The sequence below is a fragment of the Protopterus annectens genome, chromosome 2.part1, assembly GCF_019279795.1.
Source record: "Protopterus annectens isolate FY-2018-M chromosome 2.part1, PAN1.0, whole genome shotgun sequence".
NCBI lineage: Eukaryota > Metazoa > Chordata > Ceratodontiformes > Protopteridae > Protopterus > Protopterus annectens.
The window spans coordinates 1,364,790,144-1,364,807,441 of NC_056729.1; the positions used below are offsets into that span (position 1 = coordinate 1,364,790,144).

The following is a 17,298-nucleotide window of genomic DNA, read 5'->3' on the forward strand; positions in this document are numbered from 1 at the left end:
TGTATGTATATATATATATATATATATATATATATATATATATATGTGTGTGTGTGCGCGTGTATATGCACACATATACATATATATATATATATATATATATATATATATATATATACATACACACACATATATATATATATATATATATATATATATATATGCATACTTACACACAAATACATATATATCTATATTTTATATATATATATATATGAAAAAATATTAGTTTTTAGATTATTATATTATTAGTTTTCTCAAAAACTGAGAAAACTAATAATCTCATGCATATCAAAACTAGCCCTAAGTGGAGACATCCACCCCAACCCTGGCCCTACCATCCCCAACCCCAATCCTCATAATCAGACTAGAAATCACATCTTCTCCCACCCAATAGAAAGCCAAGTGACTTCCTTCTACTAAGCCTAAATATTAGAAGTATATCCAACAAAGTCCATGAACTCCATGCCACCATAGACTTAGACTCCCCAGATATAGTCGTCCTGACAGAAACGTGGCTAAAACCTCACATTACCCGTGAGCAAATACTCCCTACAGGTTACGGCATACTAAGAGTAGATCGGCTAAACAGAAAAAGGAGGTGGTGTAGCTATAATATTTAAACAACATCTAAACATCCAGATCTTAAAATCATTAGCTCCACAAATAGGCAATGAAGAAATAATATATACCAACCTCAAAATTAACCGAAACAAAACCATCAACATAATTGGATGCTACTTCCCACCTGGCCAAAACATCCCTCCACTAGAAAACCTCCTCAGCTGGTCTACCCACCATCTCCCCCAAGAAACTATCATCTTAGGTGATTTCAATATTGACTGGCAATCCTGTTCTGGCAACAATCCAACCCATCATGTACACCTTCATGGCTTCACCCAACTAGTCCAGTCACCAACAAGGATAAATAAAAACTCCAGCAAGCACTCTACCCTGGATTGTATACTAGTCAGTAAGAACCCCCAGTCATATATAACAGGCTGCTTATCAGATAGCCTCAGTGATCACTCCCCAACATTCCTACTCAAAAAATACCTGTACCAAGCTAAACCTGTCGTCTATCGTCAAATACGTAAAAAAATAAACTTTAACCCACTCACATTCATCTCATCCCTCAAAGAATGTAACTGGCATGCTCTAAAGTACCTCAGTCTAGATGACGCAGTTGAATCTTTTAATACTACCTTCCTGAACATCCTTAATTACCATGCCCCCATAAGATTTTCCAGAACCAAAGCACAACCCTCCCCATGGCTACAGAAAACCACTAAGTCAGAAATGAAAATCAGGGATAAAGCCTGGGAGCACTGGCGCAAAACCAAAACCCCCTCAACTAGACAGAAATTCCTAGAACTACGCAATAGAGTCAAAAAGCTAATAAAACAGGACAAATTCCAATACTACCAGTCTGCCCTAGACTCCTCACAACACAGCCCCAAGCAATTCTGGTCCTCCATAAACTTCATCCTCCACCCAGGCAAAGTCAGTACCCTTCCTCCTAACATCCCTCACTCCTCAGAAAATATTGCTACCTCATTCAACACACACTTCACACAAACCATACTATCACTAGCTAAACACAACCCCCCTCCCCTCCAACCCACACCTTCAACTAGTAATCTCCCCACTGCCTTCTCTATTTCTCCTGTACCTACCTCCAACATAAAAAAACTCTCAACTAAACTTAAACCCACCAAATTAGCAGCAGACAACCTCCCAAGTGAATACCTACAAATCGCAGCTGATGCTCTGGCCTACCCAGTATCCATCTTGATTAACCGATCTCTGTCAGAAAGTTCCGTTCCCACATTGTGGAAAGTCTCACATATAATTCCCCTCCACAAAGGCGGACCCTCTGCAGAACTAACCAATTACTGCCCCATAGCTATTCTCTCTCCACTCTCCAAAATACCAGAGAGATGCATACACTCTCAGGTCTCACAATACCTCCTTACTAACAACCTCCTTTCCAGTACTCAGCATGGTTTCCAACCAAACCATAGCACCACCACTGCCTTACTCTCCTTTACAAACACTATGCTTCAGCATAAAAACAATGGCTATCTCTCCTCTGCTACTTTCCTAGACCTATCTAAAGTATTTGACATGGTCCCACACAAACAACTTATCTCTGTCCTCAATAACCTATCCTTCTCACAATCAGTCACCAACTGATTTCAGAGTTACCTGTCTGACCGCCAACAATCCGTTGTATGTCAGAATGACATATCTCCCCAACTACCTGTCTCCATAGGGGTTCCCCAAGGATCCATCCTTGGACCCCTACTTTTCTCTGTTTACACCAATAATCTAGCCTCTGCCACCAAACATGGCACACTCATCCAATACGCAGATGACTCTACCATCATCTGCTCAGCCCAGTCCCTACCCAAACTGCAAAAAGTCACACAGGAAGCCTTTTCCTCTGTTGAAACATGGTTATCCGATGCCCAATTAATACTCAACCCAAACAAAACTAAACTACTCATCTTCCAACCCACCAAACATACTCAAAACAACTCTCACTTTAACATCACAGCAAAGACAACACCACTATATACCCAACTGAACACACCAAATTGCTAGGAGTGGAAATAGACAATAAACTAAAATTTGACATTCACATATCCATGACCATAAAAAGTCCACAAAAACTAGGAGCATTATACAGAAATAAACAATTTCTCACCAAAGCAGCAAAGATTTCAATAGCAAATTCCCACCTTATCTCCACCCTACTTTATGCCTCTCCAGTATATACCAACCTAAGGCAATGTGATCTAAACAAGCTAGAGACCTGCTACAACAAAATTGCAAAATTCGCCACAGGGGCATCCTGCCGTAGTCACCACTGTCTCTCACTTGCTGAACTGGGCTGGCTTGAACTCCCTCACCTCCTTCAATGGTATCAACTCTCACTCACCCACAAACTAGTAAACCATCCACTAAATGTCCCATCCCTTCAGAATCTACTCCAACCCTATCGCACCACCAGACCACTAAGATCCAGCAACAAAAATCACTTGCAGATCACTAAAGCCAATAACACTGCTGGTGAAGCACTATTCTCTTGCACCATAGCCAAATTATGGAACTCACTCCCACCCACAATTACCTCCGTACCATCATGCACTAACTTCAAAACTTTATTAAAAGCACACCTAAAAACATGCTGGCTATGCCCTTGCAACTCCCACTCTAATATCATCCACCCCATCCAACTACTACCTTTCTTTCACCTCCACTAACTACCTTGATGACAGCAAGCTCAGATGCTCATAAGCCTAGTACTTATTATACAGCAGGAACTTCTCATTGTTACATTTGTTAATGCCTGTTATGTACTTCACAGATAAAGATTCTAGTTGTCTACTGATGTACTATGTTCTTCATCTGTAAATATGTTGTAAGTAATTTCTGTGTTAAATAGTTAATCACTATGTAATCCAGTGTAACTACTGTCTGTTTATTTTACTGTGGAGCTTTTCTCCCCGGGCCTCCGCTGAAAATGGACCCACGTCCAGTCGGACACTCCCGGTCAACAAATTTAAATAAATAAATAAATATATAATACATATGTATACATACATGTATGTGTGTGTGTGTGTGTGTGTGTGTGTGTATATACATATATATATATATATATATATATACATATATATATATATATATATATATATATATATATATACACATACATACATATATACATACATGCAGACATATACATACAAAAAAAAAATATATATATATATATATATATATATATATACACACACACACACACACACACACACACACACACACACACACACACACACACACACACAGTGGATACAAAAGTTTACACACCCCTGTTAAAATGCCATGTTTTTGTGATATAAAAAAAAGAGACCACAATAAATAATTTCAAAAGTTTTCCCACCTTAATATGACCTATAACCTGTACAATTCAACTGCAAAACAAAGAAATATGTTAGGGGGAAAAAGTAATTAAATAAAAAACATACAATAAGCTGGTTGCATAAGTGTGCACACCCTTGCACTAATACTTTGATGAAGCACCTTTTGATTTAATTATAGTATTCAGTCTTCTTGGGTAGGAGTCTATCAGCGTGGCACATTTTGACTGGGCAATATTTGCCCACTTTTCCTTGCAAAAGTGCTCCAAATCTGACAGATTGTGAGGGCATCTCTTCTGCACAGCCTTCTTCAGGTCATCCCACAGATTTTCTTCTGGATTTAGGTCTGGGCTCTGTCTGGGAAATTCTAAAACTTTAATTTCCTTCTGGTTAAGCCATTCTTTTGTGATTTGGATGCATGCTTGGGGTCATTGTCGTGTTGCAAGGTGAAATTCCTCTTCATCTTCAGCTTTCAAGCAGACACTGGAAGGTTTTGAGCCAAATGTGACTGGTATTTGGAACAATTCATAATTTTGTCCACCTTGACTAAAGCCCCATTCCCAGCTGAAGAAAAGCAACCCCAAAGCATGATACTACCATCACCATGTTCACCATGGAGATGGTGTTCTTTTGGTGATGTGCAGTGTTGTTTTTGGACCAAATGTACCTTTTGAAAGTATGGCCAAAAAGTTCAACCTTGGTCTCATCAGACCATAACACATTTTTCCACATGCTTTTGGGAGACTTTATGTATTGTTTTGCAAATTTTAGCTGGGCCTGGATGTTTTTCTGTGTAAGAAAAGATTTCCGTCTTGTAACCATGCCCCATAGCCCAGACATATGGAGAATACGGGAGACTGCTGTCACATGTAATACACAATCAGTAGTTGCCAGAACTTCCTGAAGATCCTTCAGTGTTGCTGTAGGTGTTTTGGCAGCCACCCTGACTAGTTTTCACCTTGTCTTTTCATCAATTTTGGATGGACTTCTAGTTCTTTGCAACATCATTGCAGTCCCATATTTTCTCCACTTTTTGATGACTGTCTTCACTGTGTTCCATGGTATATCCAATACTAAGGAAATGTTTTTGTACCCTTCTCCTGATTGATACCTTTCAACAATGAGATCCCTTTGATGTTTTGTAAGCTCTCTGTGAACAATGGATTTGGCTGTAGCAGGCAATTGAGTAAATGTCAGGAAAATCCTATTAGGACAGCTGAACTTTATTTGGGGTTAATCAGAGTCTCTCTAATTGATGGCATGTGTGCACCCAAGAAGACTGAATGGTGTAATTAAATCAAAAGATGCTTCAACAAAGTATCAGTTTAAAGGTGTGCACACTTACGCAACCGGCTTATTATACATTTTTTATATTTTCCCCCCTAATAGATTTGTTTGTTTTTCAACTGAATTGTACAAGTTATAGATCACATTAAAGGTGGAAAACGTTTTGAAATGATTTATTGTGGTCTCATTTTTTTAAATCACAAAACCTGGCATTTTAACAGGGGTGTGTAAACTTTTTATATTCACTGTATATAGATATATGTATATATATATATATATATATATATATATATATATATATATATATATATATATGTGTGTGTGTGTGTATATATATATATATATATATATATATATATATATATGTGTGTGTGTGTGTGTGTGTGTATACATGCACATAACACAGTGCAAAGAAAAAGTATTTGACCCCTTCCTGATTTCTTATTTTTTGCATGTTTGTCACACTTAAATGTTTCAGATCATCAATCAAATTTAAATATTACACAAATATTAGACAAAAGATAACCCACGTAAACACAAAATGCAGTTTTTAAGTGATGATTTCATTCATTAAGGAAAAAAAAACTATCCAAACCTACATGGTCTCACATGAAAAAGTAATTGCCCCCCTTGTTAAATCATGAAGTAACTGTGGTTAATCACATTTCTGGGAAAGCTGAGTTCAATTTCACTAGCCACACCCAAGCCTAATTACTGTCAGACCTGTTGAATCAACAGATCACTTACATAGAACCTGTCAGACAAAGTGAAGTAGGCCAAAAGATCCCAAAAAGGAAGACATCATGCTGCGATCTAAAGAAATTACGGAATAGATGAGAAACACAGTAAATGACATCTATCAGTCTGGAAAAGATTACAAAAAACATTTCTAAAGCTTTGGGACTCCAGTGAACCACAGTGAGGGCCATTATCCACAAATGGAGAAAACATGGAACAGTAGTGAACCTTCTCAGGAGTGTCTGGCCTACAAAAATTACCCCAAGAGCACAGCAACGACTCAAAGAACCCAAAACCACATCTAGAGAACTGCAGGCCTCACTTGTCTCAGTTAAGGTCAGTGTTAATGACTCAACCATAAGAAAGAGAGTGGGCAAAAATGGCATGCATGGCAGAGTTCCAAGCCGAAAACCACTGCTGACCAAAAAGAACATAAAGGCTTGTCTCACTTTTGCCAAAAAACATCTTGATGATCCCCAAGACTTTTGGGAAAATATTCTGTGGACTGACGAAACAAAAGTTTAACTTTTTGGGAGGTGTGCATCCTGTTACATATGGCACAAAAGTAACACAGCATTTCAGAAAAAGAAAATCATGCCAACAGTCAAACATGGCGATGGCAGTGTGATGGTCTTGGGCTGCTTTGCTGCTTCTGGACCTAGACGACTTGCTGTGATTGATGGAACCACAAATTCTGCTCTCTACCAAAAAATCCTGAAGGAGAATGCCTGGCCATCAGTTCGTGATCTCAAGCTGAAGCACACATGGGTTCTGCAGCAGGACCATGATCCAAAAAACACCAGCAAGTCAACCTCTGAATGTCGTAAGAAAAACAAAATGCAAGTTTTGGAGTGGCCTAGTCAAAGTCCAGACTTGAATCCAATTGAGATGCTGTGGCATAACCTTAAAAAGACAGTTCATGCTTGGAAACCCTCCAATATGACTGAATTAAAACAATTCAGCAAAGAAGAGTGGGCCAAAATTCCTCAACAGCGATGTGAAAGACTCATCGCCAGTTATCGCAAATGCTTGATTGCAGTTTTTGCTGCTAAGGGTGGCACAACCAGTTAACAGGTTTAGGAAGCAATTACTTTTTCACATAGAGCCATGTAGGTTTGGATAGTTTTTTTCCTTAATAAATAAAATCATTGCTTAAAATTTTAGTTTACTTGGGTTATCTTTGTCTAAAATTTATATTTGTTTGATAATCTGAAACATTTAAGTGTGACAAGCATGCAAAAAAATAATAAATAAGGAAGGGGCAAATACTTTTCCATTGCACTGTAAGCAAACATGCTAATGGAATCAAGTTTATTACTGCTGCCATGGTCCCCAAGATTTTCAGGACTGTTCTTGCTTGTACTTTTTTCTTGGAAAGTAGGTTGTTGACTTGATGTTGTAAGACTTGAAATCTTTTGTGTGGAAGTTTCGCTATCATTTTTATTGTATCTAAATCTGATCCTATAAAAACTATACTTTGAGATGGCAACAAGGCAGATTTTTCATAATTTATTGCGATTCCTAGGTGAGAGCAGAGCTGCAAGGTGGTGTCTCTTGCTTTTATTAGTAGATGCTCAGTGGTGGTGGTTAGGAGCTAGTCGTCTAGGTGGAAACACTTGGAATCTTAGGTGTCTCAAGTGACCCGTGACCACTGCCATACACTTGGTGAACACTCTGGGAGCTGTAGTGAGACCAAAGGGCAGAGGTTAAAACTGGTAGTGACTGGCTCCCAGCCAAAAGCACAAATGACTCCTGGATTGCCTGTCCATTTTTATGTGGTAGTACACATCCTGGATGTCTACAGAGCACATCCAATCATCTTGTCCCAGAAAAGGGAGTATCGACTGCAGTGTTCCCATCTGGAACTTTGACTTTCTTACAGACTTGTTTAATTTGCTGAGATCCAGGATAGGTCTCCAGTCCCCTGTTTTCTTTGGAACTAAAAAGAACCTCGACTAAGTTCTGGAAACTATTTGGTTTGTGGGGAATGTCTGGATGACTCTTTTTCTTGCAACATTTGTATTTCTAGAGTTGCCTGTTCCCCTTTGACTGGGTGGAATGTCTGGGATGTTTTTTATTTTTGTGACAGGGAAAGAAAAGGGAGTCATCTCTGGTTATGATGATTTGTACCCACTTGTCTTTTGTTATTTTTAGCCAGGTTTCTTTGTACAAAAGATAAACGACCCCCGACTGCCTCCAGAGACGGACAGGTGGGCCTCCTTTCAGGAGCGCTGAAAGGGCTTACCAAGGAAAGTTTCCCTGTCACCCTGATTTTGTGGACCCCCTCTGCTGCGTGGCCAGCATCTTCCATTACTGCTTCTCCCTCTGCCCCTGGGGGAAGAATCACCACGTGTCTCTTGGAAAGCTCTCTGGGATTTTCGTAACCACATTCTTACTCCCTTTTGACCTTTTGGATAAGGTCTAGCAGGTAGGGAAAAACGAACTCTTACGGCAGAGTTAGTTTTTCCTTCTTGTTCACACTTGGACCGTGTGTCTTCGAAAGGGGCGTTAATAAAAGAAGATTTAAAGGGCTCTGCAAAATCACACAAGTGCATCTCGGAATGTCTTCTTAGGGAAGTTCCTGAACCCGCTGCCCTACTCGCTCCATCCGCTACAACGAAATGAGTCTCATGGAGACGTTGACCACTGAATTTAAGGAGGCGAGCTGAGAGAAGACCTTCTCTGGCACCCCTTCAGCTACAGAACTTTGGAGAGTATCCCCAAGTTCCTTCCGGAGATCTCTCCGAAGTCTGGTAAAATGGGTAAAGATAATTCCGCAATCTGAGTGCATAGGTCACTGAAGAAAAGGTGCACTTTCCGTTTCTGTCCATTGTATGAGACTCCATGTTCAGTGGATGGACAGAAGAGGACGTCTCTGAAAGTTCCTTTTAGGTGGCCACCACCACCACCATAGCATCTACTGGGACTCCATTTGTAAGAAAATTTTTATCTGTAGGAAACATTGTGAATGTTTGGCCTCCAAGGAACGGGCTCCACTGTGTCTGGAGACTCCCACACCTTTCGACAAACTAGGTCCATAAGTTCATAGAACGGTGGAGACACACAAGTGGCAGAAGGGCAAGACCCAAAAGCTTTCAGGTATACAGACTCCTCCTCAGGAGGGCTGATGGGCTTCCAGCTGCCTCTCTGCTTAAGTATTTCCAGGATGTCTAAATGAGACATCCTCAGACGGTGACCGTGGGGACCTTTCCTACTCATCTAGGTCTGTAGTGGATGTGATGGATTCCTCTGGGGAGTCTAAATGCTTCCTCTTGCATAGTCTCTTCCAAGAGACCTCTTCAGAAAGGTATTATGGAGAGGTTTCAGAAAGAGATGGGTTCACCCAATGGGGCATCCTGAGGCTTAGGGCCTCTGCATTTCTGTGGCAGCAGTGGTGCTGAGACAGACCGGTGCCTTTGGGAGAAGAATGTCTCGACCTGAGAGTGGACCTGTCTGCGGAGACAGGACTCTCCTCATCTCCTCAAACTTCCCCCAGCCCTGATATGAGGCAACTCCTGCCTCCAAGGAACCAGATGGTATCCCCAGAACCAAGGGGGTTGGCTCCGAGGCAGATGTAGGAGCCGAGCTCAGGCACGCCGAAGCCCTGAGAGGCAAGTTCGGATTTGACAATTGTCCAATCTGACTTTCCTCCCCAGACCCGACCGGAGAGCATCACCTCCTAGACTCGGGTTCAGATGGAACCGAAGATGTCAGAGCAGTAGTCAGAACCAAAAATCCTGAGATAGGTCTCTGCTCCGACAATTCCACTACAATCAGTTCAAGACATTCTGGCTCCAAAGTTCCATATCTGATCGGAGGAAGAATCGATGGTGAAAGGGTAGTCTTGGTCCATTCTGAATCCCTCTGGGTTGGAGCCGACAACAGCTTGGCAAGCACCGGTGTCCTTAACAGACTCCGCACCACACGGTCCACATCATCATCAGAGAGGCTCCTGGAGGATCGAGAGGAAGGAGCAGGAGATCTGGTAGACTGTAGCAAAGGGGATCTCAAAGTGGGAGTAACCGGCTCCAATTCCAGGGACCACCTACACAAATGAAATTCCATCAGCACCGACACAGAAGGAGCCAAGGTAGTAGGTTTTTCAAGCCCAACATTCTTTGGGTCTGGAGATGACACTTTAGATAACTTTTTAATGGCTCCGAATGAGCACTAAAAGAGGAGGACCTCTTCCCTGACTTTTCAGATTTTGAAGAAGGGGATTTGGTTAATTTTGAAGAACCTTGACCTTCCTCAATTGCTTCAGTGAAGGGGGTCTTCAGCAAACTTCTCAGAATTACTTTATTCTTCCTTTCAAGCAGAACTCTATGGCTAAAGGAGTGAAAGATGGCACAGGAACCCTGCAAGAGAACTGCTCCAAGACAATACATACAGTGTGACCATCAATCAGCAACATGTTTTGATTACATTTCCCACAATTCTTGAACCCAGGGGGTTTAGTTTCCTTAGGATTTTTAGACATTATAGCTGTAAATAACAACAACAGCAGCTAATTACTACAAACAAATACATTTTTAAAGCAACACTACTTTTTTTTTTTTTACTTTTTACTTTTTAACAACAACAAGAACAGAAACAAACACACCAAACAAAAGACTCAGGAAAAGCCCTTCAAATCAGAACAGAAAAAAGCAGTTCTCTAATTTAAATGAATCTGCCTAACGTTAAGAAAGAAAGGTAGGAAGGGAAGAAAGGCCTTCTAAATTAAACGGGCAATGACAGCCCTTTAATTTAAACAAGCTTGCGTGGTAATTCAAAGGGAAACATGGGGGAAAAAACTCAAGTTCACAAAAGCGCTCTAACTTAAATGAGCCTGTTAATAAAGCTAAATGAAAGGAAGCCCTCTAACTAAAACAGGCTTATGAAATATAAAGTTTAAGCTGGGACAGGGAAGGGAAAAGGCCTAGAGAAGAAAATGACGGCCAACAGAAGTAAACACACTAAATCGAGCTAAATCTAACTAATAAACACTAGAAAAATATATTTATATTAATTAACTGACAATTATCCAAAAGAAAAGGACAAAGAAAATTCCACTTAGCCAGACCCTGTATGGAAGCATCCGATCTTGTTTAGCAGCAAACGAGATCTGGGGATCTTTCCTAAGGCATGATGGGATAGGGTTTTCAGCCATGAGCTAGTGGAAGACCTCGAGCTTTGTATAGCAGTTCAGAACCCAACCAGTTAAGAATGAAGGCGAGATAGGACAACATCACATCTGATGTTCCAGTCCTGACAAGCAGAAATTGTTGACTGGCTAAACGCATGGTGGGTTTTGGTTCTGTTCATTGAAATCAATTGGCACAGAGGAAGAAGCATGCAGTGCTGACTGGGTCAGAACAAGGGCTTGGTTCTGTGCTCTAGAACAGTTGGGTCCAAAAGAGGATTGGTCTGGGTTCAGTAGCTGAATGGGTGGTATTAAAGGTAGTGCCAAGGAAAGCCCTTGACTAGCTTGGGAGACAAAGCCCCAAGAAAAAATGGGTGGAAACCGAGTAGATCGTGCTTGCAAGACTTCCAAAAAAATATTTTAAAATAAATGCTCGGGATAGTGTCTGTCCTTGAAGAGTGAAATAAGTTTGTGTGATTCCTACACAAACATGGCATCCTCTCTGACTAGCTTGGAAAGATGAGTAAACTGCCCTTTTACAATGTTCGACTTCAAAAAGTATGGATGCAAACTACTGTAATTCAGATAATTATTTCTGAATGTCTCCTTACGAAAAATGTTTGAACTCCATGACAAGGTGCTCTTATTCAAAGTAATGGAAATGTCCAAAAAAATTAATTCTTGTGTCACATGCTGACAACTTAAAGTTCAGGAAGGGAATGCTTTGGGAAAGGGTTGAACAAAGTGAACAAGGTGTTGTTTCTCTCCTTGCCACACAAAGAAGACAACGTCTATATAATGCCTATACAGTCTGGTATTAGAAAAACCCAGTAATTGTTGGAGGGTTGTAGTTTCCCATTCTGCAAGGACCAAATTTGCAAAAACTCGGGCCACTTTTGACCTCATAGCTAATCCTTGGATTTGTTGAAAAATATTGCATTAAAAGCAAAGAAACTCCATGTCAAAACTGTAAAAATAAGTGTGCTGATGGTACTGATTTTAGTAGCATTAAAAGCACTGAATTTACATAAGTAAGCTGCAAGAAAAGCAATACCCACAGAGTGTGGAAAGTTCATATACACATCCTAAGTAACAAGCAAATCATCAGAGGCAAGTGGAGGATGTGAATACAAAAAAAATCCAGGAATGTCCAGGAATCTTTAAGATAAAAATAGTGTTTTCTGCACAATTGGGTTTAGTATGGAGTCAAGGTACTCTGCTATTTTCTCTATTTTTGTGCACTTAGTGGAAACAATATGAAGAAAAGGTGAGTTAAGTTCATCCTTATGAATTTTCGGGATTCTGAAAAACTTGAACAGACCAGGGAAAGGCACCAACAGGAAATTAATTTCTTCAGTAGTCAAATCACCGTGTTTTTGTAGGTGTGCTGTAGGTGTGCAATGGTCTTATCAATGTGTTTAAAAGCACTTTGGGCCGTTTTTAAATCAACTTGATCATAGTATATGCAGTTCTTTAAATCACATTCTAAAATTTCTACATATTAATAATTAGTGCTCCATGAGCACTATGCCCATACCCTTGTCAGCGTGCATAATTCTTAAACTTTTGTCTGATTCAAGAGAGGACAGGGCTTGCCTTTCAGAAGCAGACAAATTAAACCATTTAATGTTAGAGTGCTGGGAGCATAGCGTGCTGAAATCTCTTTCACAAAATGACTGAAAAGTCTGTAATGAATTGAGTGGCAGATTGAAGAGGCTTCTTTTCCGAGGAAGAGCAGAGTAAGAATGTGTGATATCTGCATGTAAGGGGTAATCCAGCATAACTTTTAAATTAAGTTTCCTAACACAAAGACGGTGAGTAAAAAGATAACGTCCGTTAAACATTATGATTGTTGTAACAGCTCCTTTGTTGTGTATGCGCCTGTTGGCAACACCTGTCCCAAATTTTATGTAGGTAAAACCACCAGGAAACTTTCAAGCCACATCAAAGAACACTGTGTGGCGATCTGTAAAGGAGATGTTAACAATGCCTTAGGGAGACACAGCTTATGCTGCCAAGGTTTTTCAGATGTTCTTTGTCTTGGAACAAATAAATACATTTTTTGGGGACAGAGAAGGATTTTTAGACTTCCGTGAATTGATGTGGCAAATTGAATTAAATGCAGAGGCACACCCTGGTCTCAATGAACACAGCAATCTGAAATGTGCTTTAAAATGGTTATCCTACTAAATTTGTTTTGTTTACATGATCTTTATAGCTATTTTATTTTTTTACACTTGATCTTCTACAAGGAAATACTTGTGACTTTACTACCATTGTTTTTTAGTTGCACATTTATTGACTGACAGAAGTTTTATTACTGATTTTACTTTTTTCTTACAGTACACATTCACTTTACGTATGAACAATTATTTCCGATTTTCTATTGACTGTTGCATTTAAAGTCTGTAAAAGGTTTGGTATTTATTTAGACTGTTTTCTATCTTTGTTTTATTTTGTGATGAAGATTCATAGTTCCACATACCGATTTAAGGAACGAAAGCACTCAACCAGCAGTTTGCTGTCTGTTTTTTTATGGGTCTGGTGGGAAAGTTGTGTTTTTATATATATATATATATATATATATATATATATATATATATATATATATACACACACACACACACACACACATATACATACATACACATATATGCATACACACAAACACACACACATATATATATATATATATATATATATATATATATGCATATGTGCACAGATATACATACCTACATAAGCATACATATATGCATACATACATTGTCTATATATTATATATATATATATATATATATATATATATATATATATATATGTCCTTTCTTTCCTTTTTCCTTAGAGTTGTTTTCCCCATTCCTTTCTCCTGCCTTTCCTATTGGTTCGTTTTGTTTTGTTAGCCTTCTGATTGGTTTGCAGTTTTGTTACTTCATTTTTGGTTTGGTTGCTGTATTATTTTTGGTGTCTGCGCTGTTCTTCCCCTTCCTTTCTACTTTATTACTATTTGCAGGCTATTTTATATCCCTTGTGATTTTTATTTTACTGTTTTTTATTGTTAGCCTTTGGGCCCGCTCTTGAAATCGCATTCTTGATATTCCTGCTTTCCTATTGGTCTAGTTCCGCATTTCTGCATTTTGATTGGTCTTCTACCTTGCTATTTTTTCTGTTGCAGGACTTGCTTTACACTGGTTTGTATAGTTTAGACTAGCACCATTTAACCCCTACACTTACATTGGTTCTTTGCTTGTTTACCTCTGGATTTTATTCTTTTCGCCTGCTATTGTTACTATTATTCTGGGATTTGGTTGCCATTAGCTGACTGTTGTTGGGACTGATTTATACTCTTGTTTTGAAGTTTACAGCATTTTTTTGGATGGCTTGTTCCCCCTTTTGTGTATGATTTTTATTTCTGTATTGCGTAGTGCTTCTTTTCTACCACTTTTAGACCTTGCTTGCCACACATTTTTGTGTGCGTTTTCCGTTTGGTTCATTCTCTTAACCCATCTCAGACCACTGTATTTGGCTTTCATTTTATGCCCTTGTTGTACGCATGGCTTATTAGTTTTAATTTTTCACTGCCTTAAAATCTTCTTACATTAGGGAAGACCCCCGCCCTTTTAGTCCTTCCTTCCTTCCTTGTTTTACACTGGGGATTTTTCTTCCATGAGATAGTAGCTACCCACGCTGTTTTATTTCTCCAATCAATCTGTCTCTACTGGGGCTTGTTTTATTGACTATGATTGGTGCATTACTACCTTATCATCATATGTATGTTTTGCCAATTATTTATGACTCTGAGAAAGTTATTTATTTCACTGCTGTGTGATTTTATTTGTTTTCTGAAGTTCTACATACAGTGGATATAAAAAGTGTACATACCCCTGTTAAAATGCAATGTTGTTTTGTCATATAAAAAAAATTAGACCACAATAAATCATTTCAAAGCATTTCCCACCTTTAATGTGGCCTATAACCTGTACAATTCAATTGAAAAACAAACAAATCTGTTGGGGGAATAAGTATAAAAAAATAAAAAAACGTACAATAAGCTGGCTACATAAGTGTGCACACTCAAACTAATACTTTGCTGAAGCAGCTTTTGATTTAATTACAACATTTAGTCTTCTTGGGTAGGAGTATATCAGCATGGCACATATTGACTTGGCAATATTTGCCTACTCTTCCTTGCAAAAACGCTCCAAATCTGTCAGATTGTGAGGGCATCTCTTTTGCACAGCTCTCTTCAGGTCAGTGTCTTTAATCCTCTAGGAGAAATATTCTGAAGACAGCAAGAGCCAGCAGCTTTAATCTCCCACCTGGACTTTCACGATTTGCTGGGATAAACTTGCTAAACTTAAGCCTGGTAAGCAGCGAATAATAATTTTCCTCAAACACCCAGTCTCCAATTTTTAATATTTTTCAATTCTGTCACAATTTTGTCAGAACTCTTTCTGGTGGTATGATTGTAGTTTTACTAAAATAGGTCTTGTCTGCTTTTTTTGGCCAACTTTGGAGTATATGCATAAAGTGCCCTTTCAATTAACAAATCCTGCTGTGGAACATAAGTCCAATTACTTATTTGTATTTTCCTAAAATTAATGCAGTCTCTCCTTTCAATTTCTCTTGTATGTATAGTACAAAATCTCAGGTTTTCTCTGCCTACTCTGTCTTCCAACTCAACTATTTTTTAAATAACTCTTCTTAAGAAGCCTTATACACCATAAGCCTTTTCTTTTTTCAACCTCTGATTTTTCCAGTTTTATCAGTTCATCTGAACAACTAAATATTATTCTATTTTGAACCTTTTATTTGAGCTGATATATTCCTTCAGTGTTTTATTTATTTTTAAAATCACTGAGTACATTTTAATTATTTACTCCTCTAAATTAATGAAAGCCCTCTCTTCAACTAAAGAAGAAACTTGAGCGGTTTTCTTGTTAAACAGCTGTAGGATTCTTCCCAGCCAGAGTTTTCTTTTTCCTTTTCTGGTTGATTTGATCTCAGGTTCTTCAACTTCTTCTTTGCTGGAAATACGGACAGTGTGATTAGTAGACAGTGACCACATTTTACCCAAAATGAAAGTTGCAGTGGCCCTTTATTCTCAGTTTCTGTTCTCAAACTGGGAGAACTGAAGTCAATCTGTTGATCAATGTGCAGCCATCTTGGAAGTCTACCTTCAAAGGCGTTCCTGAGGTATCACTTCATTAACTGAGGAGTTTTTCAACAATCTCACAAAAACAAACATCTTGAAATTTTGCCAGCAGATCTCACAGGGCTGATCATTTATGTGGCAGTTGTGAAGACATTTCAACATCTTATAGGAAACAAGAATTATGTAGGAGGCATAGACAAATTTTAGTAACTATCTGACATGTTTATGTGGAAAAAGCCAGAAAGCAGAAGAAAAAAAAACAGGAAAGTATAGGGGTTATCACTCCATAAAAACAGGAAATGTATAGGATACCATCATGTATATACACTCAAGCTCACATCAAAAGATGATTATCGATCTCCTATATTTATTTTGTTAGGACTATTTTTTACTGTTTTGCTGCGCTAAATTACTCAAGGAGTAAGTCACTCAACTAAGAAGAGGAAGTGAAATGACAGGTGTGAAGTTAACAGGATCAGTGCTACAGATGTGGCAGCAGTACTAATTGACAACGTTTAAGTACATGAAATATTGATATACAACCAATACAGATACATTTATCTTCTATATTACTCTCATTTTAAAGAACAGTTCAAGTCCTAAGTAGTTATTTCCTGTTTTAAAAGAAATTTAACTGTTGCTTTCTATTACTGCCTACATGAAGACAGCAAGTTGTGACTGCGCATGTAATTTGTACAGAACAATCTACCATACGTACCTCTGACAAAGCCCACCTAAGCTGGCGAAGCTGTTGAAGACCCCATGCCCTGTATGGGGCGCCTGAAGGATACTTTATAACAAACCATGTAAACAATGATTCTCCTGCATGTAGGAGTGAGCTAGCCCTCCTGGCTATTCCTTTCAAAACACTCCGTGAAGTATAAAACCCAGTCCATGCTTGAAAGGGATCTAAAAAAAATAAATAAAATGCACGTATTGATTTACACAGCTACTGACAGCACTCATGTGAAAAATGCTGTATTACTACTTCTGTGGTAATATTCTAAAACACAGTCCACAAATATGCATTCCTCCTTAGAAAAGAGTACAGAAATTGGAGACGGGAAATC

The 17,298-nt window shown here is 38.8% G+C and overlaps 1 protein-coding gene across 1 annotated transcript in view; it reads right to left on the reverse strand.

Annotated features, from left to right (window-relative positions):
- Positions 1-17,298, reverse strand: part of MAN2B2 (mannosidase alpha class 2B member 2) — a 943,157-nt gene that overhangs the window by 446,217 nt on the left and 479,642 nt on the right. The window contains exon 8 of the mRNA XM_044062827.1: positions 16,947-17,137. Within this exon, the coding sequence (XP_043918762.1) occupies positions 16,947-17,137 (191 nt within the window). The remainder of the gene's footprint in view (positions 1-16,946; positions 17,138-17,298) is intronic.